This window comes from Pan paniscus, chromosome 3 (genome assembly GCF_029289425.2).
Source record: "Pan paniscus chromosome 3, NHGRI_mPanPan1-v2.0_pri, whole genome shotgun sequence".
NCBI classification, from domain to species: domain Eukaryota; kingdom Metazoa; phylum Chordata; class Mammalia; order Primates; family Hominidae; genus Pan; species Pan paniscus.
Genome location: NC_073252.2, coordinates 1,199,330 through 1,223,840, shown reverse-complemented (window position 1 = coordinate 1,223,840; position 24,511 = coordinate 1,199,330). Strand labels below are relative to the sequence as shown.

Sequence of the window (24,511 nt, the reverse complement as noted above, 5' to 3'; positions counted from 1 at the left end):
GTGGAAAGTTAGGGTTTTCCTTTCCATTTAGTTCTGGGAAGTCCGCGTGAAACAGCCTTAGGTTCCCTGTCTCCGGACCCTGTTCTCCTGCCTCCATGTGAGTTTCATTCTCTTTTAGGGCAGCTGGTGGAATTTTTGAAGAAAATGGAATCTCGAGGCCCCCTGTCGTGCGACACGGTTCTGAAGATCTTCTACCAGACGTGCCGCGCCGTGCAGCACATGCACCGGCAGAAGCCGCCCATCATCCACAGGGACCTCAAGGTAGTGGCTCCCTCCACACGCGGCTGCCAAGGCCTCTGTGTGCGGGTCCCGCTCGGTTAGGAGCCGCCCATCATCCACAGGGACCACAAGGTAGTGACTCCCTCCACACGCGGTTCACAGCCTCTGTGGGGGGCTCCCGCTCAGTTAGGATGCGGGGGTGAGAGCAGGTGAGGCTGCACCATCTCACCTAGAAGATGTGCGTGAGCCTCTCAGCAGTGGAAGCGGATCTTCCAGAAACGTTGCTTTTCCAGCCCTGAAGAAAATTAGCGTCTGTCTCACAGGCCTTTGCTGACAGAGATCCCGGGATGGCCCCGCCTCCCTGCTGGGGGCCTTCACGCCCAGTTGGGGGTGCTCACAGCCTGGAGCTTCCGTCTGGAATACCAGGTCCTCATGCTGGATGCTTGCTCACTCCAGTTTCCGCGGGGAGCTGTGGACGAGGGTGCCCGCCGGTGGTGTCAGTTCAGGACCCTATTCCTGCTCACCCCACACTCCTTCCTCGGCCCCCCCCCCCACCACCCCCCGGTGGTGTCACTATAGGCCCCGCACTCCTTCTCACCCCACGCTCCTTCCTCAGTCCCCTGGTGGTGTCAGTTCAGGCCCCGCATTCCTGCTCACCCCACGCTCCTTCCTCAGTCCCCTGGTGGTGTCAGTTCAGGCCCCGCATTCCTGCTCACCCCACGCTCCTTCCTCAGCCCCCCAGTGGTGTTGGCCCAGGCCCCCAGCTCCTGCTCACCCAGTGCCCCTTCCTTGGCCCCTGGGCAGTCCTGGACCCCACAGTGCCTCCCTGGTTCGGCCTCTTGGAGCTGGGAGGAAGCCTGGCGCTCCTCTGCCTGGCCCTGTCTCAGGCGCTGGGGTTGGGGGCCGGACCCCTTGCCTGCTCAGCTTGAGGGGAGCTCTTTGCACTTCCTGACTGTCCCCCCACTGCACCTCCCCTTCCGTTCACAGGCAGACTCTCCTGTCCATCTCTCCTGTCACCACGGGTTTCTCTGAGGCGTGGCATCCCGGGGTTGGCATGATGTGGGCATGAGCCACTGGCTGCATGTAAAAGGGCCGCCCTGCCCACCACACTGCCACACAGATGCTTCTAGACTGGGGCTGGGCTCGTGCTCCATCCCTGCCCACCACACAGGTGCTTCTAGACCCGCGCTCCATCCCTGCCCACCACATTGCCACACAGGTGGTTCTGGGCCGGGGCTGGGCCTGCGCTCCGTGCTGCCGCCGGCACTGCGCGGTTTCCATGTGATGTGGCTGCTTCCCACAGCCCCACAGAGGACACTCCTGCCCCATGGGCTGTCCATGCCCTGAGCTGCCTGTGTTGATTTTGGCTGGCCTGGTGGGGAGTATAGTCTGATGGGTTGTGATTTTGCCTTTTCCTGATGTTAATGAAGTTGAATGTTATAGTCATTCGGGTCTTGCTCTTCAGTAAACTTCCTTTTGTTTCTTGCCTTTTTCAAAGATTTTCCACTGGCTTGTGTGTTTGGTTCATTGGAGCAGCTTGTGTATTCTCATAATCTGCTAAGTGTCGCCTCTGCTGCCGGCGTCTTCTGGTTTGTGGCCCAGTTTTCACTCCTGCTGTTGTGTTTTTTAAAAAACCTAGGATTTTGTGAGGCTTCTCCGTTATCTGTGAAGCCTGTGCCTGGCCTGCCCATGGTGGGCCTCGTCCTCCGTGCTGAGGCTTTTGCTGAAGAGGTTTTTTGGGGTTTTTTTTGTTTTTTTTTTTTTTTTTTGAGTCAGTCGCTCTACAGCCCAGGCTGGAGTGCAGCGGCACTGACGGGGCTCACTGCCGCCTCGGCCGACTTGGCCCAGGTGATCTCCCACCTGAGCCTCCTGAGTAGCTGGGACCACAGGCACACACCATGCCTGCCTAGTTTTTGTATTTTCATTAGAAATGGGGTGTCACCATGTTGCCCAAGCTGGTCCGGAACTCCTGAGCTCGAGTGATCCACCCGCCTCAGCCTCTGAAAGTGCTGGGATTCCAGGTGTGAGCCACCGCTCCCAGGCTGCCAAAGTTTTAAAGCCTTATCACTCCCAGATACTTTTGTCCATGTCTCTGGGGACATGAGGACATTTCTGTTTTTTGTTTTTTTTTCTAGGCGGAGTCTTGCTCTGTCGCCCAGGCTGGAGTGCAGTGGCGCGATCTCGGCTCATGCAGCCTCTGCCTCCTGGGTTCCAGCGATTCTCCTACCTCAGCCTCCCGAGTAGCTGGGATTACAGGCATATGCCACCACGCCGGGCTAATTTTTGTACTTTTAGTAGAGACAGGGTTTCACCATGTTGTCTAGGCTGGTTTCGAACCCTTGACCTCAAGTCACCCTCCCGCCTCGGCCTCCCACAGTGCTGGGATTACAGGCGTGAGACACCACGCCTGGCCAGGACATTTTCTATGTGGTTTTGACACCATTATCCGCAGTGAGGTGGGAGGAACCTAGCCTTGTCTCTTGCCCTCCTGTTCTCAGCCTTCCCTGGTTTTCCCAAAGTGTGGCTTCTCTCAGACCTCGCTAATCGGGAGCAGCGCCTCTGGCCATGGCTTGTGGAGGATGCCCTGTGCTGTCCTTGGCTCCCCGCCACTGCCCAGGCGGAGGGGACGAGGAGGCCAGTGAGGCCCCAGCCCCGTGGCGTCTCTTGTGGAGCACGGAGCTGTGTTTCAGATCCTGCTCCCAGCACCCACCCCAGCTGCTCCTCCAGCTGCTGAAATCTACCTGGCCTGTGTCCAGAGGTTTCGTTCACCTGGAATTGACCTTGTGTGACCTGAGGTGGGAGCTGTATCCTTGTGTCTACCTGGCCCTGCACCCAGTGCATCAGCTCATGTCTGCCCATGCAGCCACCTGGGCCCCGCCTCCTCTCCAGCGTCTGCTCGTGGGTGCCTAGGAGGCCCCAGAGCCCCCCAGCTCTCCCCGTGTGCCCTAGGTGGGGGATCCAAGGCCGTGGCTCTCCACGTGTGCCCCGGGTGGGAGGCCCAAGGCCGTGGCTCTCCACGTGTGCCCTGGGTGGGGGATCCAAGGCCGTGGCTCTCCACGTGTGCCCTGGGTGGGGGATCCAAGGCCGTGGCTCTCCCTGTGTGCCCTGGGTGGGGGTGCATAAGCCGTGGGCACCCATGCTGAGCTGTTCTTAACTGCATAGGCTCATTCCGCCTCAGCCTGCCTCAGCCCACCCAGGGCCAAGGCTCTGGCAGGCAGCTTCCCTCTGTGTTTCTCTGGTTAGGGCTGCCTTTTCTCTACTTGGCTGTACACCCCTACTTTATAGCACAGGTGTCTTCACGTAGATTTTGAAAATGGGTAAGTGTGGCCTTTTTCGTTTGTCCCCTGAACTCAGAGGGCCTAGAATGCCAGGGTGTAAGGTGGCCGACTGGACAGATGCCCCATGGCAGAAGCCTGTGGGCACCGCCGTAGAGCCTGCTCCTGAGCCCCAGGCCCTTTCGCTCCCATGGCCACCACCGTGGAGCCTGCTCCTGAGCCATGCCCCAGGCCCTTTCACCCCTTCTCCTTCCTTTCCTCCCTCCCTCTCTTCCTTCTGTTTTTTCTTTCCTTGTATTTTACTTTTCTAAAAGTACATTCTGCCCAGCACACAGGGTTGCTTTTGAGGGAATCTTCTTCAAGGTTGCAAGCAAGACCCCTGGTTTCCAGAAACCCATGCGCCTGAGGCCCCGTTCTGACGGAAGGGGCTGCAGGGCTCCAGGAGGGGCCGGTCCTGCCCGTGGAAGGTGCTGTTTGCTGTCTGGGTGGTTCTTCCTGAGGAGTCTCTGAGTGGTGGATTTTCTCATGACACCGAGACCCTCCTGGTTCGCATTTTTGAAGTGTGATGGGTCGTGTAGCGGGGCTTGAGTGTGTATTTTAAGGAGAACAGAAACAGAAGGGTTGAATTGGTGAAGAATCCGTGTCTGTGAGCCAGGCTGCACTTCACAGCACTGGCCTTGCTGCTGCTCCACAGCGGCGTGGCGGGAACCCAGGCCAGCCCTGCAGCCCACGTGTGTTCACCTGTGGCCTCCGCCGTGGGAGTCTGGACGGCTGTTTGCGGAGGGGCAGGCAGCACACGTGGCCCCACTCGCCTGCCCTGTGCGTCGTCCTGCTGTGCGCACAGCTTCGTCTCTGTTGGCTGTAGAATGGGAACGGGCACAGGTGGCCCCACTCGCCTGCCCTGTGCGTCGTCCTGCTGTGCGCACAGCTTTGTCTCTGTTGGCTGTAGAATGGGAACGGACACACGCGAGGGAATGGGCACTCCTGGGCCTTCAGTGGCCGTGTGCCACTGTATCTCCCCGCTGTGTGCTCTGCATCCGAGCCAGGGTCGCTGATCTTTTCTCTGGGCGTCCTGTGAGTGGAGCCTCGCCCCATGCTCTGCATCTGATTTTCTTGCTCAGCCCTGTGGTTCAGAGGCCCCGGTCCTGTGTGTGGCCCGCATCTCCTCGGGGGCCAGTGGTGGCCTTAGGCTTCACTGGGTTTCTCTGGTCGGCCATGGGTGGCATGTGTGTCCGTTTCTTTCCCTTGTTTATGGTGAGCCATGCTGTCTGCACCACGTGGACAGCCTGTTCAGCTTGCTGGTCCGTGGAGCAGGCGTCCTCTCTAGGACGGGGGTCTGCAGGGCGCTGTGGTTGGAGAGCGTCTGCATCTAACCCTGGGCGTCCCCTTGCACTCTTGGATGCCACGGCTCTGCACTTTGCTGGCCTGGGGCATGGCGGGTACTGCTCCCTCAGCCTGTCCTGGGTGCCCATGGCCTTAGTTTGCATTTTTCTCCTGTCGATGAGGCTGGCTTATCAGAACTTGGGCTTCCTCTGGGAAAATGCCTGCCTTTCCTCGACTTGCCTTCCTCTCGCTGCCTGTGTGAGCCCATACTGACCGCGTGCATGCCGAGCACCTTCCGTCCATGGCTGGTGTGCTGCCCTCTCGGAGCCCTGTGCTGCCTGTGGGAGCCCGTACTGACCGCGTGTGTGCCGAGCACCTTCCATCTGTGGCTGGCGTGCTGCCCTCTTGGAGCCCTGTGCTGGCATTGTTCTTCCTCTCCAGGGGGACGCCTGTGCTGGCCATCCTGCCACGTCTGTGCTGTCTGTCTTGTTGAAGAAGCCGCTCCTTCCCTATCTCAGAAGGAGCTCCTCTGGACCATCTTCCGAAAGATCTGTGGTTTGCCTAAATGTTGGGGCTGAGGCTTCCTTGATTGTGTGAGCTGGGGGCGAGGCTTTCTCCTTTCGTTCCACATGGATGCCTGGTGCTGGCAGCTGTTTTGCCATGGCTCTGCCATTAAGATGGGTGTTGTGTGGGGCGTGAGCACTGTGGGGCTGAGTCACTGCGTTGCTGCCTTGTCACGTGTGCAGCCTCTGGCGTCCGTGGCTTCTCAGCAGCACTCGCTGGATTCCCTGTTTGGCCCGAGCTCCCATGCCCTGTTATCAGAGCTGCGCCAGAAGGTGTAATGTGGGCTTCACAATTGTGTGGCCCTTTCTGGTTCTTTGTGTCTCTGTATACTTTTTTTTTTTGAGTCGGAGTCTTGCCCTGTCACCCAGGCTGGAGTGCAGTGGCGCAATCTCGGTTCACTGCAGCCTCCGCCTCCCAAGTTCAAGCGATTCTCCTGCCTCAGCCTCCCGAGTAGCTGGGACTACAGGCGCCCGCCACCATGCCCGGCTAATTTTTGTATTTTTTAGTAGAGACGAGGTTTTACCATGTTGGTCAGGCGTGTCTCGAACTCCTGACCTCAGGTGATCCGCCCGCCTTGGCCTCCCAAAGTGCTGGGATTACAGGCGTGAGCCACCACGCCCGGCCTGTGAGCCCCATTATTAACTGGATTATCTTTCTTTGATTTATGGGTGGTTTTTAATTTTCTGCTTTTTATTTTTCTGAATTACACATATTACATTTGATCAGAAGTAATTTAAGACATCTTTGAGGAAGGCTCGTTTGCTGAACTCTGAAATCCCTCAGCCCCTCGGGGCCTGCTTCTCAGGCCGGCCCACCCGCCAGGGCCCCTCTGCCTAGGCCTGGAGCAGCCCCTGCACCCCGAGCTGCTGGTGCAGAGCTGGCTGTGTCCGCAGGTGTGAGGTGCTGCAGGCGCCCGGCAGCCGTGGCCCTGGGCGAGTGCTGTCTGCGAAGGGCCCTGGCTGTGTCTCACACCCGTTCGTTTTCCCTGAAGTCCCATCTCTGTCTACGCCAAGTTCACGGGGCTGTCTTGTGGAATTTTACAGGTTGAGAACTTGTTGCTTAGTAACCAAGGGACCATTAAGCTGTGTGACTTTGGCAGTGCCACGACCATCTCGCACTACCCTGACTACAGCTGGAGCGCCCAGAGGCGAGCCCTGGTGGAGGAAGAGGTGAGCTGAGCGGGGCCTATGCTGGGGGAAGCTGGCCCTTCCCACATTCCACGCCCTGAGTGCGGAGTGCTGTTTTCCGCCGGGGTGCTTTGAGTCTCGCTCTGTCACCACGCTGGAGTGCAGTGGTGCAATCCCGGCTCACTGCAACCTCCGCCTCCTGGGTTCAAGCGATTCTTCTGCCTCTGCCTCCCGAGTAGATGGGGTTACAGGCACACATCACCACGCCCAGCTAATTTTTGTGTTTTTGGTAGGGACGGGGTTTCACCGTGTTGGCCAGGATGGTCTCTGTCTCTTGACGTCATTTGTGATCCACCCGCCTCAGCCTCCGAAAGTGCTGGGATTACAGGCGTGAGCAATGTAATAAACAGACTTTATTTTTTAGAGCAGTTGAAGGTAACAGGAAGTGGAGCTGAAAACACAGGGTGGCCCCATCCATGCCCTCTCACAGCCCCTCCTTCCTCTGAGCCCCTCACATCCTTGGCTCTCCTCCGAAGCTTCTTTTCCCAGAGATGGGCAGATAGATGCCGTCTCTGCCCACACGTAGCCTGCTCTCACCCTGTGTCTTGGAGCTGGAGGAGTTAACTTGCGCTCTCTGCACTTGGGCCTTCTTGCTCTTGTGTCTTGCATTGGTAGCTGACTGTCCCGGCCTCAGGCAGGTCATTCCTGGAAAGCAGGTCTTCGTGCTTTTCAGCATGAGTGGAGGGCACTTTATCCTGCTTTCCGTAAGCTCTCATTTTCCCATTCTCTTTAAGAAACTGTGGCCTGCCCAAGGCCGTGCGCTGTCCTGCTGTATAACTGCAGAGCCCACTTGCCCCCTGCTCTCCTGTGAATCTGCAGCTGAGGATGGGGTTTGTGTGTCTGCCGTGCACGGAGATTCACTGTCTCCTCACAGCTCTGCGGCCCCAGCCTCTGCCTCTCACAACATGTCTGCCGTGCACGGAGATTCACTCTCTCCTCACAGCTCTGTGGCCCCAGCCTCTGCCTCTTGCAAGTGCCTCCGTATGTTTGTGAGGCTCTCCGTTGTTAACCTTGAACCAGTCGGGTGAGCTTGGGTGGACGGCTTCCTCCTCCCAGATACCCTCACGTACCCTGGGGTTCTGGGTGTCACAGAAGCTGCTCTGGGTGCGGCCACTCTGGAGCGGGGCCCTTGTGCCAGGCGAGACACCCTTCTCCTCAGCAAGCGGACTTGGTGCGCAGCAGGCCAATACGTGGGTGCCGACATGCCATGAAGCACGGGAGGCCGTAGGAGATTGAGGGAGGTGAATGACTCAGTCCTCATCGTAAGGAGCGCGCTGAGGCCGAAGATGAGCAGCGGAGCTGGTGCATGGGGCCGACTGGCCTGAGGTCATCCCGGGGCATAGTGTGCGGGACAGGCTGCCTCTCAGTCTGCTGTGCATTTGGAAAGCTGCACGGAAGTGGTGCAACATAAAAAATACTGTTTGTGGGATGCAACTTTTCCTTTGAAATGTTTGTATTTTTTCAGATCACGAGGAATACAACACCAATGTATAGAACGCCAGAAATCATAGACTTGTATTCCAACTTCCCGATCGGCGAGAAGCAGGATATCTGGGTGAGGTCTGGCGCCTCTCAGTGGCAGTGCCTGGCTCCGTGCGCCCTACTTAACCTGAGGCGGCGTGCGCCGGGCACCTGCCACTCGGAACTGGCCTGCCTCCTCGGCCCCCTCTTCCCCTCCCGTCCCCTTTTCTTTTTCCTTTCCTTAAGAATCACTGTGGCTGCCACTGTTTTTTTGGGTTTTTTTGGAGACAGGGTCTTCCTCTGTCACCCAGGCTGGAGTGCAGTGGTGTGACCTCGGCTCAGGCTCACCGCAGCCTCCCGCCCCTGGGCTCAAGGGATCCTCCCACCTCAGCCTCCCGAGTAGCTGGGACCACAGGTGCTCACCACCATGCCCGGCTATTATTTTGTATTTTTGGTAGAAGGGGTAGTCTCACCATGTTGCCCAGGCCGGTCTCGAACTCCTGAGCTCAAGCGGTCCACCTGCCTCAGCCTCCCAAAGTGCTGCGATTACAGGCTTGAGCCACTGTGCCCTGCCCAACCTTGACTACTTCTAATAGGGATGAGTCGAGTAGCAGTTGGGGGCGTCCTGTGCGGCTGGGTCTGCCTGAGGCTTCCCTCGGCCCCGTCCGTGGCTTGTTGTGCATCTGGCCCTGAGTGCCTTGACCCAGGAGTATCCCTGCCACACCCCAGCCTTGGTGTGCTCAGCTCCCCTGCTCAGAGGCAGGCCAGAGTGAGGGCTGAGCCTGATGGCTGGGGTGGTCTCCTGTGTCCTCCCTCATCCCTGCATCTCTCCAAGGCCATGTCCCCATTGAGCGAGGGTGACCACGCGTGGAGGGTGTCCTGCCTTGTGGTTCTTTTGACGTCCCCTTACCCCGTCATTCAGCCACCAGGTGCGGCAGTTGGCCCTCCGTAGTGTATTTGCCTACGGACCGGGTCAGCCGTGCCATCAGCCACAGCACATGGGCTGAAGGCTGAGACAGCACGTGGGGCTGCAGGCTGAGACAGTATGTGGGCTGTAGGCTGAGGCCCTGTGTCCCTTGAGGAGTGTGGAAGGATGGGGCCATGTGTGTGGTCATTGCCTGTGTTCTTGGCCCACCCTGGTGACTGGTCCTCTGCACATCCCGCACGAGGACACTCCTGGCCGGCTCTTGCTCGGCCTGGGGTCCCGGTGTGAGCTCTTACTCTTGGCTGGATAAGATCCTGATGCCGAAGTAATCACCAGTCCCTTCTCTGGGCTCACATATTGGGTGATTGACGAGAAGTCGCTGATTGTTCAAGGCCAGTTCTGCGAAAATCCTGAGCAGACTGAGGAGGCTGCTTCCTGCAGCTTCTGCCCCGTGCCCTACACCCTGCATATGGGGTCCGTTCTGAAAAGTGGGGCTCTGCTGTTGCCAAGGACAGGACAGGCGCCTTGCCCCTCGCATAGCACACAGCAGGGTCTGTGCTGGTCCCACCAGCTCATAGATCTTCAGTGCATGAGTGTGGGAACCCCGGAATTTTGAAAGGAACCTTATTTATTTATTTATTTATTTTATTTATTTGAGACAGAGTCTCGCTTTGTTGCTAGGCTGGAGTGCAGTGGCGCGATCTCGGCGCACTGCACCCTCTGCCTCCTGGGTTCAAGCAGTTCTTTGCCTCAGCCTCCTGAGTAGCTGGGACTACAGGCATGCACCACCACGCCTGGCTAATTTTTGTATTTTTAGTAGAGACGGGATTTCACCATGTTGGCCAGGCTGGTCTTGAACTCCTGACCTTGTCATCCACCCGCCTCGGCCTCCCAAAGTGCTGGGATTACAGGCGTGAGCCACCGCGCCCGGCCTGAACGTAACTTTTTAATCTTAAGAGCCTGGAGTCCGTTTAACACTGTCACCTGGACAGTTCTTTGCGGTGAATAGGGGTGGAGCATCCAGGCCTCCCCGTGCGGTGGGAAGCACTGCCGCCAGCTCCGCACAGTCAAGTGATGTTTGTGTAACCACCGACTATACCCCTAGGATCCCCAAGGAAGGAGCCACCCCTCGGCCAGTCACCATGTCTGCGGTGCTCCTCTCACGCCCTTGTCCCCTTGGGCTCGGGCATCACCCCTGCTCTCCCCTCAGACCTGGGAGTCACCCCTGCACTCCCCGCAGGCCCAGGAGTCACCCCTGCGCTCCCCACGGCTCCGACGTCACCCCTGCATTCCCCGCAGGCCTGGGTGTCACCCCTGCACTCCCCACAGGCCCAGGCGTCACCCCTGCGCTCCCCACGGCCCCAATGTCACCCCTGCGTTCCCCGCAGGCCCCGGTGTCACCCCTGCACTCCCCGCGGCCCGGGTGTCACCCCTGTTGTTCCCGCAGGCCCCGGTGTCACCCCTGCATTCCCCATGTTCCCAATATCACCCCTGTGTTCCCTGCAGGCCCCGGTGTCACCCCTGCGCTCCCCACGGCCCCGATGTCACCCCTGCATTCCCCGTGGGCCTGGGCATCACCCCTGCTCTCCCCGCAGGCCCAGGCGTCACCCCTGCGCTCCCCGTGGGCCTAGGCATCACCCCTGCTCTCCCCGCAGGCCCTGGGCTGCATCTTGTACCTGCTGTGCTTCCGGCAGCACCCTTTTGAGGATGGAGCGAAACTTCGAATAGTCAATGGGAAGTACTCGATCCCCCCGCACGACACGCAGTACACGGTCTTCCACAGCCTCATCCGTAAGTCCCGCTGGAATGCGTGCGTGGGGCAGGACCCTGGAGCACAGACCCCGCGTGGCTCTGGAGACCCCGCTCCCCTTGGGGCACTGCTCACCTGGCCTCACTCCCGCCCGTCACCATAGTTTTGACAACATCCCTAGGGGGGTTTCCAGAGAGCTCCCCTGCCGCCCACCCCGCTGGTGAATTTGCGGTGCTCTGAGTGGTGATTTTTGATCATTTTGTTCGGTTTTTGTTCTTCCCTTTGCCGCTCCCTTCTTGCTTCTGACGTCACTGATGTGTGTAGAGGGAGTGGCCTCTGGTGGTCTGTGACCTCTGCCAGTGCAGGGGGTGCTGACCCGCCTGGGGAACCGTGGGGCCGAGCGCGCTGTGCTTCTGCTGCAGGCGCCATGCTGCAGGTGAACCCGGAGGAGCGGCTGTCCATCGCCGAGGTGGTGCACCAGCTGCAGGAGATCGCGGCCGCCCGCAACGTGAACCCCAAGTCTCCCATCACAGAGGTGAGGGAGGCACACGTGAGCCCCAAATCCCCCGCAGAGGGGAGGGAGGCACATGTGAGCCCCAGATCCCCTGCAGAAGGGAGGGAGGCACACGTGAACCCCAAGTCTCCTATCACAGAGGGGAGGGAGGCACACGTGAGCCCCAGATCCCCCGCAGAGGGGAGGGAGGCACATGTGAGCCCCAGATCCCCTGCAGAAGGGAGGGAGGCACACGTGAACCCCAAGTCTCCTATCACAGAGGGGAGGGAGGCACACGTGAGCCCCAGATCCCCCGCAGAGGGGAGGGAGGCACACGTGAACCCCAAGTCTCCTATCACAGAGGGGCGGGAGGCACACCTGAACCCCAAGTTTCCTATCACAGAGGGGAGGGAGGCACACGTGAGCCCCAAATCCCCCCACAGAGAGGAGGGTGGCATGTGGCTGTGCTGCTTCATCCGGACCCTGCACCCTGGGGGTCTCTGCCCACTTCAGTGTGGAGCCACAAGCTCTTGAGGGCCCTGGGCTCCTGCAGGAGCAGGGGCACCACCGCAGCCCAGGGCCGAGACCCCGGGGGCATGCTGGGACCATTGCCAAGGTCTTCACACTCTGCACGTGCTCATCTGGCCTCCTTGAGGTTTGCAGGCGCCTTTCTAGATTCTTCCCCTGACAGGACAGCATGAATTGCTCCTGTGTCTTTGTTTCTGGGATCTGGTGTCCAAGCCAGGTCAGCCGGCCCTCAGCTCTGGGCATCCTGGGGTGTCCTGAGTTGCTCCTGCATCTGTGTTTCTGACCCTTAGCTCAGCTCTGGGCGTCCTGGTTGCAGTTGTGTCAGGGCTGGGCCTGGCCAGGGTCCACTCCCAGGCACCGGTGGCTGCTGGCAGCATCAGGGCCTGGGGGCTGGGAGACTGAGGCCCACAGGGCCGCGTGCTTTGTGGAAGTGTGAGGCCTGGGAGGGAGCAGCACGTGTTGGCTGGAAGATGCTTTCCTCAGAGTCTTTTCTGACCCAGCTGTGGACAGGGTGCAGCATCTCCATCACCAGATCCTCGAGGCAGAGCAGACACGTGGCCCGGCCCTCACCCACGGGGAGCAGGGAGGCCCCTGGGCATCCCAGCTCAGGGCCCAGTCAGGACACGCAGGGCCCCTCTGCAGATCTCGCAGGGGTCTGTGTCCAAGGACCCAGGACTCTTGGCTCCTGCATTTTGTCCCCTTTTCAGCCCTTGGGTCGTTTCCACTCCCTGGTAGCTGGAAGCCGGAACTTCCAGGGGCCACTGCAGTGGAGCTGACCCAGGCGGTGGGTGTGGAGCGTGGGGAGAAGGTCAGAGCTGCTGCCGGAGTCCCTGTCTGAGGACAGGACCCTGTGGGACAAGGAAGGTTTGGGCTGTGTGGAGAGTTTGCAGTTCCTTGGGGGCCGCGTGGGTACAGAGACCTGGGAGCAGGGGAGTGCTGGGAAGCCCAGTGCAGACGGGGAGAGGCTGTGGTGCCCCTCTCTGGCGGCCATCATGGTGGGTGCACCAGCAGAGGGAGCCCTGGTGCTGGGTGCCGGAAGCATTTTGAGGTGTGGGGCGCTCTGAGGCGGGAGAGTTGATGTCACTGGTGGCCTCTCAGCAAGCTTCCCTGGGGCTGTCAGCGGCAGGAAGGGATCACTCCTGGGCCGCCCCGCTCTTTAGCAGCCTGGGCCTCGTGTCCCCCTCGCTTGGTGGCTCTTTACAGAAAATGCCTGCCCACTCCCCCGGAGGTCACAGAGGACAGTGGGCTCACAGGGGGGTGTGGGCCTCTTGCTTTGTCGAGTGCGCTGGAGGGATTCTTGATGGGGCGGGAGGAGGTGCCGCTGGGCAGATGGGCAGAATCAGGCCCCTAGTGATGGGGCGGGGTCCTCAGTGCTTCTCATCTGAGTGCTTCTAGGTCGGGACCCCGTGGGGACAGACGTTAGACCCCTGCTTAAGCCAGCCGACTCCCCCAGAAAACACAGTCCGTGATGGAGCTGAGTTCACAATGAAATAAAATACTGCCCCCAGGAGGTAGTGAGCCTCACATGGTGGCCCCCAGAACCCAGGAGCTGAAGTGATGGAACATCCTGGGACAGACAGGCCATGTGTCTGCTTAATATGGTTGGGTATGCAAGGTGGAGGCTGCAGTGAGCCCAGATCATGCCACTGCACTCCAGCCTGGGAGAGAGTGAGACTCCGTTTCAAAAAAAAAAAAGAAAAAAAGGCTGGGTGCAGTGGCTCATGCCTGTAATCCTAGCACTTTGGGAAGCCGAGGCGGGCGAATTGCCTCAGCTCAGGAGTTCAAGACCAGCCTGGGCAACGTGGTGAAACCCCATCTCTACTAAAATACAAAACAAATTAGCCAGGCGTGGTGGCGCATGCCTGTAGTCCCAGCTACTCTGGGAGGCTGAGGCAGGAGAATTGCTTGAACTCATGAGGCGGAGGTTGCGGTGAGCTGAGATCGTGCCACAGCCCTCCAGCACTGCAGCCTGGGTCACAGAGCAAGACTCTGTCTCTACCAAAAAAAAAAAAAAAAAGTTGGTTGGACAGACTGGGAAGAGAGAGAAAAGGAAAAGGAACAGAAGCTGCAGCCCAAGAGTCTGAAAAGCTGGGCTGGAGTGCTGAGCACCTGCAACAGCCCCAAGCGAGGCAGGCCGCGGGGTGAGGGGATGAGGGCTGCGTGCGTTTGTTGAGTTCCAGCTGATGCTTCAGCCTGTGGGAAGTTCCTCCCTTGTACCGTGTCATAGATCAGGGGGCAGAAGGATGGGCTCTGAGGGCACCCATGCCGTACCTCTCCCCGACGTGGGCAGGCGTGAGTTGTCAGTTTAGAGAACTGACCTCTGCATTTTCATTGTCACAGCTCCTGGAGCAGAATGGAGGCTACGGGAGCGCCACGCTGTCCCGAGGGCCACCCCCTCCCGTGGGCCCCGCTGGCAGTGGCTACAGTGGAGGTGAGTGCCCTGTCCTGTGCCCGCCACCTGTCCCTCGCTCCTGCTGTGCCCCGGGCACCCGCAGCACATTGGGATGGAGTCTGGGGTCCTTCTCTCCCGGGGCCTCCTCTCCCACCAGAGATGACTGTGAGGTCAGGGTCCCTGAGCACACCCTCAGGTTCGGCAGTTCCCTGGGGCTCACAGAGCTCAGCAAAGCTGGTGTCTTGGTGCAGTTCAGGAGGGGGTCAGGATTCGGACTAAAGCCAGCCAAGGGAAGAGGCTCCAGGGCAGGGCCCAGGAGACCGGGCCCGAGTGACCAGGCGGCCTCGCTCAGGGGTTATGTGGGAGGCAGCCTGCGCCGTGGCCAAGACCCCAGCATAGATCACATTGTCGTGTCTGGCACAGCCCAAGGCCCCAGGGAAACAGACACCCCTTTTGGGGCTGGAGGAGGCATCCCAGGTTCCTTCCCAGGAGCTGGGAATGAAGGGCCAGGCCTGCTGTGGGCAAGGTGAACCATTTACTACAGTAGCGACCCTGAGGCCAGGGGGCAGGAGCAGGCATTGGACAGTGGAGGGCGGTGGGGGAAGACAGTTCTGCCGCTAGTGTGAGGTGGCCCCTTCTGCCGCGTGAGGAGTGGGCACTTGTGATGGGCCTGGGTGTCCCTGGAGGGCCCTCAGCTGGTGAGGAGTGGAGAGGGCCCTGGAGACAGACGCTGCATGCTCTTGGAACTCCGTGCCGGGAGTGTTCCAGAAGGTTGCGGGTGAGCCGTCGAGGACATGGCCCTGACAGGCAGTGGCTGGGTATGCAGCTCTGACCCCTCCCGACCTCGACCCGCATCCCCACTGCGGTGTGGGAGGTTTCGCCTGGGTCCTTCAGCTCCGCTTCCCAGGGAGGAGCTCAGCTCCATGTCTGGGGCACCCCGGTCCGTGCACTGTGGGTCCCACACATGCAGGTGTAGTGGCTGGCTGGGTCTCTGCTGGCTGGAGGAAGGGTGAGTCCTCGAGCTGCTGGGTTCTGCAGTGCCCCCATCTGCTCGGTGCTGCCTGGGCCTCGGTCTCCTGTCTGCGTGAGGGACTTTGGCCAGGTGTTTTTTTTAACACCACTTGTGCCACCAAAGCCGCCTGTGAAGACCTCACTCGCAGGACCCACCAGGCCAGGGGCCACCACTCTGCCTTCACGTCCAGGGTCATGGTGGCCTGAAGCTGTGGCCGTGAGGCCGGACTATCCCCACAGACAGAGTCTCAGCCCCAGCTGTGCTGAGGCAGCCACATAGCCCTTCCGCACCCAGACTGACCATTTCCTGGGTCTCTGGAAAGGCTGAGGACAGGGTAGACCTGCCAGTGCTGAAGCCTGGCTTCCCGCTGGGTACGTGTGGGTCGGGGGCCTGGCCATACCACCCGCTCCCTGCTCCTGCTGCCTAGGCCCAGCCAGCAACCTGCACCTGGGGAGGTGGGACCGAGCGCCTGGGGAGGTGGGACCAAGCACCTGGGGCCTACTGAGACTGTGTCTCCCTGCAGGCCTGGCGCTGGCGGAGTACGACCAGCCCTATGGCGGCTTCCTGGATATTCTGCGAGGTGGGACAGAGCGGCTCTTCACCAACCTCAAGGACACCTCCTCCAAGGTCATCCAGTCCGTCGCTAAGTGAGTGAGAGGCTCCAGAGCCCTGGACCTGCCGCACGCTCGTTCCAGGCTGCAGCCCCGGCCCTTGCTTCCTGGCTGCGGTGGAACAGCTGGTCATCAGGCCCCACAGGGGCCCCTGAGGCAGTGGGACAGCATCACCCGCTTCTCCCAGGGAGTCGGAATGAGCCCAGCATCCCACAGAGCCAGGCAGATCCCTTTCCTTTCATCGCCTGGGGGGCAAGGCCCTGCTGGGGAGATGCCTGGGCCCGCCCCTCCCTTGCTGCGATGTTGCCCCTCACTCTGGGGCGTTCCTGGGTTGTTCCCGGGACTCTGTGTAAATTGGGTGAAACCTCGGTGGTGGCGCCTCACTGAGCCAGTCCTTGAGTTAAAGCCCTAGTTACTCAGACTTAGACCAGGTGAGTCCCAGCCTGTGGTGGGAGAAAGTCTCCCTCTGGGTGGGCTGTCCAAGGGCGCGTCTGTGCGGGGGTGGCCCCGACATCGGCCCACAGGCCCGGCAGCCTCTGCTCACGGAGCACTGGGAATGTTCCAGAGTGCGGCCCCTCTGCGTTGCGGGGTCCATGCGCTGGCTCTTCTGAGGAGCTGAACGCCCAGGAGCACGCTGGCTGCTCATCTGGCCCTGCGGTCGCACCAGCTCAAGGGTGTCGGCTATGTCAGGAAACAGCCTAGGAGCTGGGCTGGACTGGTGCCCGTGATGCAGGAACTGCGGCCCCTGGTGGGCCCACGTTCCTTCCACAGCTGGCGACACCTTCGGGCTTTTTCTTGTGTTTTTTGTTCTGTGCTGTGATCACTGTTTTGTGTCCCCAGCACCAGGTAGACGTGTGCACTTGTGCCTGCGTGTACCGCAGCGTCTGCACATGTGAGCGTGGGTGCATGTGTCTTTGAGCATGTGTGCATGTGAGGGAATGGGTGTGTTAACATGCATATGTGTGAACATGTGTGCATATGTGTGTAAATGCTGGTGTGAGCATGTGCATAGGCGTGTGTGATTGCTGGTATGAGCATGTGTGCTGGTGCTTGTGAGTCCTTGTGCTTGTGAATCCTTGTGTGAGCTGAGTGCTCGTATTGTGTGCAGGCACGTGTATGAGCACATGTGCATGTTGGAGCATGTATGCGTGTGTGCATGTGTATGCATGTGTAGGAGTGCTTGTGAGTGCGTGTGAGCTGTGTGCATGTGTACACATGCGTGCGAGTGCCTGAGTGCACGTGAACTGCATGCATGTGTACGCATGCGCATGAGTGCCTGTATGAGCCACGTGCATGTGTACGCATGAGTAGGAGTGCCTGTGAGTGTGCGTGAGCTGCGTGCATGTGTACACACGCATGCAAGTGTCTGAGCCACATGCATGTGTACGCATGCACACAAGTGCCTGTGTGCGTGAGTTGCGTGCATGTGTATGCATGCGTGCGAGTGCCTGTGAGTGCATGTGAGCCGCATGCATGTGTGCACATGTGCGCGAGTGCCTGTGCATGAGCTGTGTGCATGTGTATGCATGCGTAGGAGTGCCTGTGAGTGAGCATGAGCCGCGTGCATGTGTACACGTGAGTGCGCGTGAGCCGCGTGCATGTGTACACGTGTGAGTGCGCGTGAGCCGCGTGCATGTGTACGCGTGAGTGCGTGAGCCGCGTGCATGTGTACGCGAGTGCGCGTGAGCCGCGTGCATGTGTACGCGTGAGCCGCGTGCATGTGTACGCGTGAGCCGCGTGCATGTGTACGCGTGAGCCGCGTGCATGTGTACGCGTGAGCCGCGTGCATGTGTACGCGTGACCCGCGTGCATGTGTAAGCGTGTGTAGGAGTGCTGTGTGAGCGCCTGTGTGTGTGAGCTGTGTGCCTCTGTGTGTGCTGCACGTTTGGCTGTGTGGTTCCATTACCTGTGTGCCTTGTCCTTGTGCAACCTTTTGTGGAGAGAAACCTGTTCTTAGTGGGCCTGCATATCCCCAGAGCAGGACGTGAGCCCACTCGCACCTCTGGGCACCTCCTCTGTGACGCCTTCTGCCTGAGTTGTGGCTGACAGAAGATCAGAGGCAGCTCCGTCTGTCTGGTGCCAGCGCACCGCCCACTGGGCCCAGGGCTGTGGCTCCTGCAGGGTCCTGACAGGTGACACTGCGTGTGGAGCGTCAGCAGGGCTAGCCATGGACCCAGGGGGGCGAGAGACTCTCCAGCGTCTTCTTGGTGAGAGTGATGTTGGGATCAGAGTGGAAACAAGACAGAGAGGATGCGGCAGCAAAGCCATAAGTGAAAGTCACTAAGAACGGTCACTTTCGCCGTCAGTGAAAATGGTCTCCATGGCCGCAGCACATTGTGGGGACAGGCAGAGTGGAGTCAGCAGAGGGAGGAGGCGTGTGGGGCGTTCAGGGAGCCGGGCACAGCTGCAGGGTCCTCCCTGGGGGACTCCAGGCCACGCTCCCTCCCCAGCAGCTGTGGGGATGGTGGGAGCTGCTGTCTGGTGGAAGCCTAAGGCCGCAGGGGCTGGTTCTAGAAATGGCTCTGCTGGGACCCATGGGTTCCAGGCCCTAGGAGGACGCAGTTTGGCTTGAGCAGGCGCTGCTTGCATGGCACTCAGGCACAGCCAGCTGCTGCTTGTTAGGGGATGGTGGGAACCCTCCTGACACCCCCAGGTTCCAGCTGAGGGCAGCCCTGCTGTTTTGCTCTGCCTTCTGTTCACATCACGTGCTTGAGGCAGGTGAAGCTGCATAACCTCATGTTTGTAAAGTTGACTTAGAAGCAACAGTGAGTTCTGGTTGGGCCTGGAGGCTCAAAAGATGGCTGGGCACGGTGGCTTGTGTAATCCCAGCACTTCGGGGGGCCGAGGAGGGAGGATCACTTGAAGACTGAGACGAGCCTGGACAACACAACAACACAGCAAGACCCTGTCTCTACAAAAATAAAAAATTAGCTGGGCGAGGTGGCGTGCACCTGTGGTCCCAGCTACACTGGGGGCTGAGGTGGGAGGATCGCTTGAGCCCAGGAGGTTGAGGCTGCAGTGAGTTGTGATTGTGCCACTGCACTCTGGCCTGGAGTGAGCAAGACCCTGCCTCAATTAAAAAAATGAAAAAAAAAAGGACAGTGAATTCATTTGTGTTTCTGGCTCTCCCCACGGACAAGCCCAGGAGTCAGGACCTGGGTGGCCATGAGCCCCTGGCTGCCCTGGTGCTTGCTGTTCTGAAGCCGGGGCCTCGGGGCCTGAGCCCTGTGTCTGGGCCCTGGTTTCTGTCCCGTCAGCATCCAGTGCAGCCCTAGCACACACACACCTGTGGTACACGTGCCTGAGGCCTACACAGCCAGGTCCATGGGGCCCCCACAGGGCTGCTGGGGTGGGTGAGATGTGCGTGGATCCTGTGGCACTCAGTGCCCACCTTTGCTTAAGGCGTGTCAGTTTGCTGTGCTTGCCGCTGCCTGCCGTGGTACAGGAGCAGTGGGGGTTTCACCATGTTGGTCAGGCTGGTCTCAAACTCCCAACCACAGGTGATCTCTCTGCCTCGGCCTCCCGAAGTGCTGAGATTACAGGCATGAGCCACAGCACCTGGCCCCTATTTTTGTTTTTCTGCTGGTGATTAGATTATAGGTCCAGTAGCCATGCTTTGCGTGGCCTGTTTGTCTCTTGCTGCAAAAGTGGCCAAGCGTCAGGCTCACCGTGCCTCCCCGTCTTCCCTTGTTGCTTTGGAAGACCCGCATCCTATGTCAGCACCTGCTCGGCGGGTTTAGACGCCTTTTAAAACGTTTGAACGCACGGAAGGCCCGCATCCTAAGTCAGCACCTGCTCGGCGGGTTTAGACGGCTTTTAAAACGTTTGAACGCACGGAAGACCCGCATCCTAAGTCAGCACCTGCTCGGCGGGTTTAGACGCCTTTTAAAACGTTTGAACGCACGGAAGACCCGCATCCTAAGTCAGCACCTGCTCGGCGGGTTTAGACGGCTTTTAAAACGTTTGAACGCACGGAAGACCCGCATCCTAAGTCAGCGCCTGCTCTGCGGGTTTAGACGCCTTTTAAAACGTTTGAACGCATGGTCACTTTCAGGCGATGGTACGGTCGTGTGTATTTGGGTCATTCATCTCTCTGGACCTTTATCCAGGCTTTTCTCTGATGGGGACAGCACCTCTGCGATGTGCCTAGTTGAGGTTGCTCCTAGCCCAGCCTTTCTGGTCCCCGCAGCCTCCGGCCTGCTCTGTCCTGGGAGGGAGGCTCCCTTCTGCTCCTTCCCTCACAAGAACAGCTTGGCCATTCTTGCACAGCTGCTGCTGCCAGTGAATTGTGGGATAAACCTGTCAGGGTCCTTGCAGAGTTATTGAGGGTTTTGATCTCTGTGTTACCGATTCCGTGGACCCAGTGTTGGGGGCAGTTGGTCTGTAGAGAGTTGGCTGTGGCCACAGCAGGGGGCTTCTAGGCACTCAGGGCAGGGGGCCCTCTCTGCCTCCAGCGGCGTCTGCTGGAGTCCCACTGCTGCAACCACCAGGCCTGGGCAGTGCGTGGAACCTGGCATGACCCGTGACCATCGTCCAAGCCACCCTTGCTCTCCGGCCCTCCCCTTCCACCGGTGTTGCCATCCCTCTCCCAGCCCACTCCTGGGCCGTGCCTCCCTGGAGAGCGCAGGGGAAGGGGCAGTCAGACAGCGGATGTCTCTCCTGTCTCACCCATGCCTCCACCACCTGCAGGCTGTCATTTCCATCCATTTCTGATGTAGGGGTCAGCTCCACAGCACGCACACAGCCGGGAAGCTGCCCACACGCCTGTGCACACACACACGTTCCTCCTGGGATGCGGCCTCTACAGTGAGAGCCCCACGGCTTCTCCAGGCCTCGGGCTCTGGCTTAAGCCCTGTGACCTAACTGCAGAGTGTTTCTTGTCATAACCAAGTTCTCTTCTTTTTAATTCCAGTTATGCAAAGGGTGACCTGGACATATCTTACATCACATCCAGAATTGCAGGTATGTGTGCCACATGATGCTGTGGGACGCGCCCCGGCCCTTCCCTGTGTGCCCAGTGAGTCCCTGTTGTGTGTCAGGGCACAGGTGCCTCTGCTCCAGCCTTCTCTGCGGCCACAGACTCACAGGGGTGACCTGGGGCCCCTTGGCAGGCAGGCGGCCTGTGCCCAGCACCTCCAGGCGCAGCATTGGACAGGGTCAGCGCCAGCCTGGCCTCCCATGGCTCCCTGAGGTCATGCCAGGAACAACGCAAGGCCGTGTCCGTGGAAAACCAGGGCCTCTGTGCACCAGGCATCCCAGTCACTCATCCCGACACCTGGAGACAGGGCAGGTGTCAGAAAGCTGTCTCAGGAAGTCCCAGCCACCGGCTGGTGGGCGTGTGGCTGGGTCCATGCTCCTAGGTCCACCCAGGCTGGGAGTCCACGGAGGGTGAGGGGGCCGGCTGTGTGGGCAGTGGCTGGTGGAGCTGCCGGAGGCTGAGCTTGCCCAGGGGCATCAGGAGCAGCGAGGCCGCAGCAGCAGCCTGGCCACGAGGTGCGCATCTCCCAGGTGCTGACGCAGGTCTGCTTGTTTCAGTGATGTCATTCCCAGCAGAAGGTGTGGAGTCAGCGCTCAAAAACAACATCGAAGATGTGCGGTTGTTCCTGGACTCCAAGCACCCAGGGCACTATGCCGTCTACAACCTGTCCCCGAGGACCTACCGGCCCTCCAGGTTCCACAACCGGGTGTGTGGCCACAGGCTTTGTCTTGGTGCCACTCTGGAGCTTCCTTCCGCTCCAGTGCAGGGGCGTAGCTGAGGGCTTTGGCCAGGGTGGGGCTGTGATGGGGGCGGCCGGAGGTCTCCTGAGGGGCTGCAGAGCGTGGGACAGGAGGGGGCGAGGTGGGGTCTCTGTTGCTCTGAGGATGCCGCTTGCCGGGAACTCTGGAGGCCCCAGCTCCTCACTGCTTCCCACCAGCCAGAGGGTGCTCGAGGCCGAGGCATTCCTTCCAGACACGACACTTGTCAATATGCAAAGGGACCCAAAGCCCAGGAACAGCTGACTGAGCTCTGTCTGCAAGGCCAGTGGCAGCCCTGGTGCTCAGGTCTCGCGCAGGTGGACGCCTGTTCATGACACCAGCTGGCGGAGGCCCCCGCACTGCAGGCAGGCTGTCCCTCCTAGCTGACCAAGGCTGGGGCGGGGCTCCTCTGCCGTCCGTGCCACCGTGCCCTGTCCCCACAGGTCTCCGAGTGTGGCTGGGCAGCACGGCGGGCCCCGCACCTGCACACCCTGTACAACATCTGTAGGAACATGCACGCCTGGCTGCGGCAGGACCACAAGAACGTCTGCGTCGTGCACTGCATGGTGAGATCGAGGGCTGTGGGCTGGCGCCGTCTTCTGTCAAAGTTCATTATTTCATGCATAGTTCAACAGGATCTGAGCGCCACTCATGAGCTGGGGCCTGTTCTTCACCCTGGGACACGGAAGAAAGTCCCTGTGCTTGGTGTCTTTGGGTCTGGAGGGGACAGATGACAGATGGCCCCGCCCTCCCCTCCCGATGTGGCCCTTCCTGCATTGACCTGCATGCCCGTGTGGAGGCCACTCCGCTGTGTGGGGAGCCCATCTCCCCTCCTGCGCGGTGGCCACCTAAGAGTCACTTCCAGTTTCCCGATCTGTAGCTCGAAGCTTAGTGGTGCTTGAGCCTCCCAGGGTGTGGCAGCTGCCACTGTGGGTGATGGAGTTGAGGTTTCCATGAGGGGTCTTTTGTGGGGTACGGGGCACCAGCAGAGCCTGTTGGAGTGGCCCTAGCCCTGTTCTTCATTAGGGAACCTTCAGTCTCTGTTGGGCTCCATTCTTGCCTTGGCAGGCACGTTATGTAGCTCCCTAAACATATCCCAGCTTCAGAGAGGAACAGCCCTGCGTCCCTGCAGCCACGGGGTGGGTAGGATGCCCGAGGACCCCACAAGCCCTTGTCCTGCATGAGTGCGAGGTGCACGCGAGACGTGTCTGTCTGTCCTAGGACGGGAGAGCCGCGTCTGCTGTGGCCGTCTGCTCCTTCCTGTGCTTCTGCCGTCTCTTCAGCACCGCGGAGGCCGCCGTGTACATGTTCAGCATGAAGCGCTGCCCACCAGGCATCTGGCCATCCCACAAAAGGTACTGCGTGGCCCTCCGGGGACAGGGGACAGCTCTGTGGGCCCGTGTGGCACTGCCGCCCTCGCTGTGGTGTCTCCTGGAGGGCCAGTCGGTGCCGCTGCAGGCACTGGTGGGAAAGGCAGGCCCGGCCTCGTGGAGCCATGGCTGAGCCCTGGGCTTACGGCTGCAGAGCCCGGGGAGGATGGGCCCTCAGCCGCGGTAGTCCTGACTGCTGTGGGGCAGCACCTGCCCAGCTTGTGCATGGATGCTAGGTTCTCTGACAAATGCCATGTATGTGGTGGGCTCTGGTGGATAACGCACGTGAAAATGCCGTGTGGAGCACCTGACACAGGTGCCGTATGGAGCACCTGACGCTGCTCAGACATGAGTACCGTCACAGCGTGTTTAGGGCCCTGCCAAATGCAGGCTTCTGTGCCGCTCCGCCTCAGCGCGCAGCAGGCTCTCCCTGGCCGTGTGGAGGAGGCTGTTTCTCAAACGGGAGTGCGGTCGCAGTGTGTTTAGGGCTCTCCCTGTTTCTCGGGGCTGCAGGTGTCCACGCCCGAGGAGTCCACCCCAGCAGAAAGCCTCCCCTGGCCTTGGTCTCAATGAGGATCTGGTGAGGCTGGAGCAGCCTCCCAGCCTCTGAAAGAGCAGGTCTTGACCTGGACCACAGAGGCCCCAAGGGTTAGGGCCCAGGAGCAAAGGCCGGCCCCGTGGCCCCACCGTGGCGGGAGGGAAGAGGAGGAACCCAAGCGTCAGGGGACTCCCCATTCTTTATCCCCTCTGGATGGGGCGCACAGCCTGTGGACGGGGCGAGGGTCGGGAGGCCATTCCTGCTGCTGTGGATCCCCAGGGAGGGCCCCACCTCGTTTGCTCACAGCCTTGCGGGGAGGAGATCATTGCCGCCCCATCCAGCTTTGTCTTCTGTGTGACCCCCGGCAAGAGGAGTGCAAAGTTGGGAGCCCCTCCACACATTGAGCTGAAAGCCATTGGCACCCCCAGGCCAGGTGCGGTGGGGCCTGCTCAGCAGGGGGCGTCTGAGAACCAGGGAATCTCTTTCCCTGTGGCATGTGGCTGGGCTTCCATGACCCCCAAATCCCACAGCTCCTTCCTTGGAGGAGCAGAGAGATGTGCAGAGTGCTGCTCCCACCGGGCAGCTAGCTGGACCAGCTTCAAGTTCATGGCCTTTTCACATCACTGGCCCAGAATCTAAGGAGAGTCAGGTGCCTGTGGGAGGAGGTGTGTGTGCGCTGTCTGGGGTGGACGTAACTGGACCCCAGAAGAGAAGGAGGCCAGAAAGAGTCCAACCGGTGGAGGCCAGGTGTCTCAGTGGGCGAGTGAAGCCTCCAGGGTTGCAGGACTGGAAGGGTCCTTGCCCTCTGGAAGGCACAGTCTCTGTGGGCACCCACAGGACAGATGGGAGAGTGAGGGCCGGGCAAGGGGGCGCAGCTACTATAAGGGAGGCCCAGACCTGGCCGAGACCCTTTCTTCTGCCTCCAGATGGAGGAGACGAGAGAAAGAGCTGCACTCTGTGACTCTGGGGGAAACTGAAGTAACTGACTGATGTGCTGAGGACGCTCATGCAGAGTGCACGGTCTAGTGGGGCATTCGTCAGAGCCATGGAGAGAGGACCCTCATGCAGGGTGCGTGGTCCAGTGGGGCGTTCGTCAGAGCCATGGAGAGAGGACCCTCACGCAGGGT

At 60.0% G+C, this 24,511-nt stretch overlaps 1 protein-coding gene across 21 annotated transcripts in view; it reads left to right on the top strand.

Annotated features, from left to right (window-relative positions):
• Positions 1 to 24,511, top strand: part of GAK (cyclin G associated kinase) — a 97,310-nt gene that overhangs the window by 38,462 nt on the left and 34,337 nt on the right. For 20 of the 21 annotated variants that reach the window (XM_034958113.3, XM_003811302.6, XM_063603627.1 and 17 more), the window contains 11 exons: positions 119 to 261; positions 6,425 to 6,550; positions 8,034 to 8,123; positions 10,610 to 10,745; positions 11,127 to 11,239; positions 14,066 to 14,156; positions 15,653 to 15,776; positions 20,653 to 20,702; positions 21,276 to 21,424; positions 21,920 to 22,042; positions 22,698 to 22,831. In XM_034958113.3, coding sequence (XP_034814004.1) covers positions 119 to 261; positions 6,425 to 6,550; positions 8,034 to 8,123; positions 10,610 to 10,745; positions 11,127 to 11,239; positions 14,066 to 14,156; positions 15,653 to 15,776; positions 20,653 to 20,702; positions 21,276 to 21,424; positions 21,920 to 22,042; positions 22,698 to 22,831 — 1,279 coding nt within the window. The remainder of the gene's footprint in view (positions 1 to 118; positions 262 to 6,424; positions 6,551 to 8,033; positions 8,124 to 10,609; positions 10,746 to 11,126; positions 11,240 to 14,065; positions 14,157 to 15,652; positions 15,777 to 20,652; positions 20,703 to 21,275; positions 21,425 to 21,919; positions 22,043 to 22,697; positions 22,832 to 24,511) is intronic. The other variant, XM_055111100.2, reaches the window with a different exon arrangement.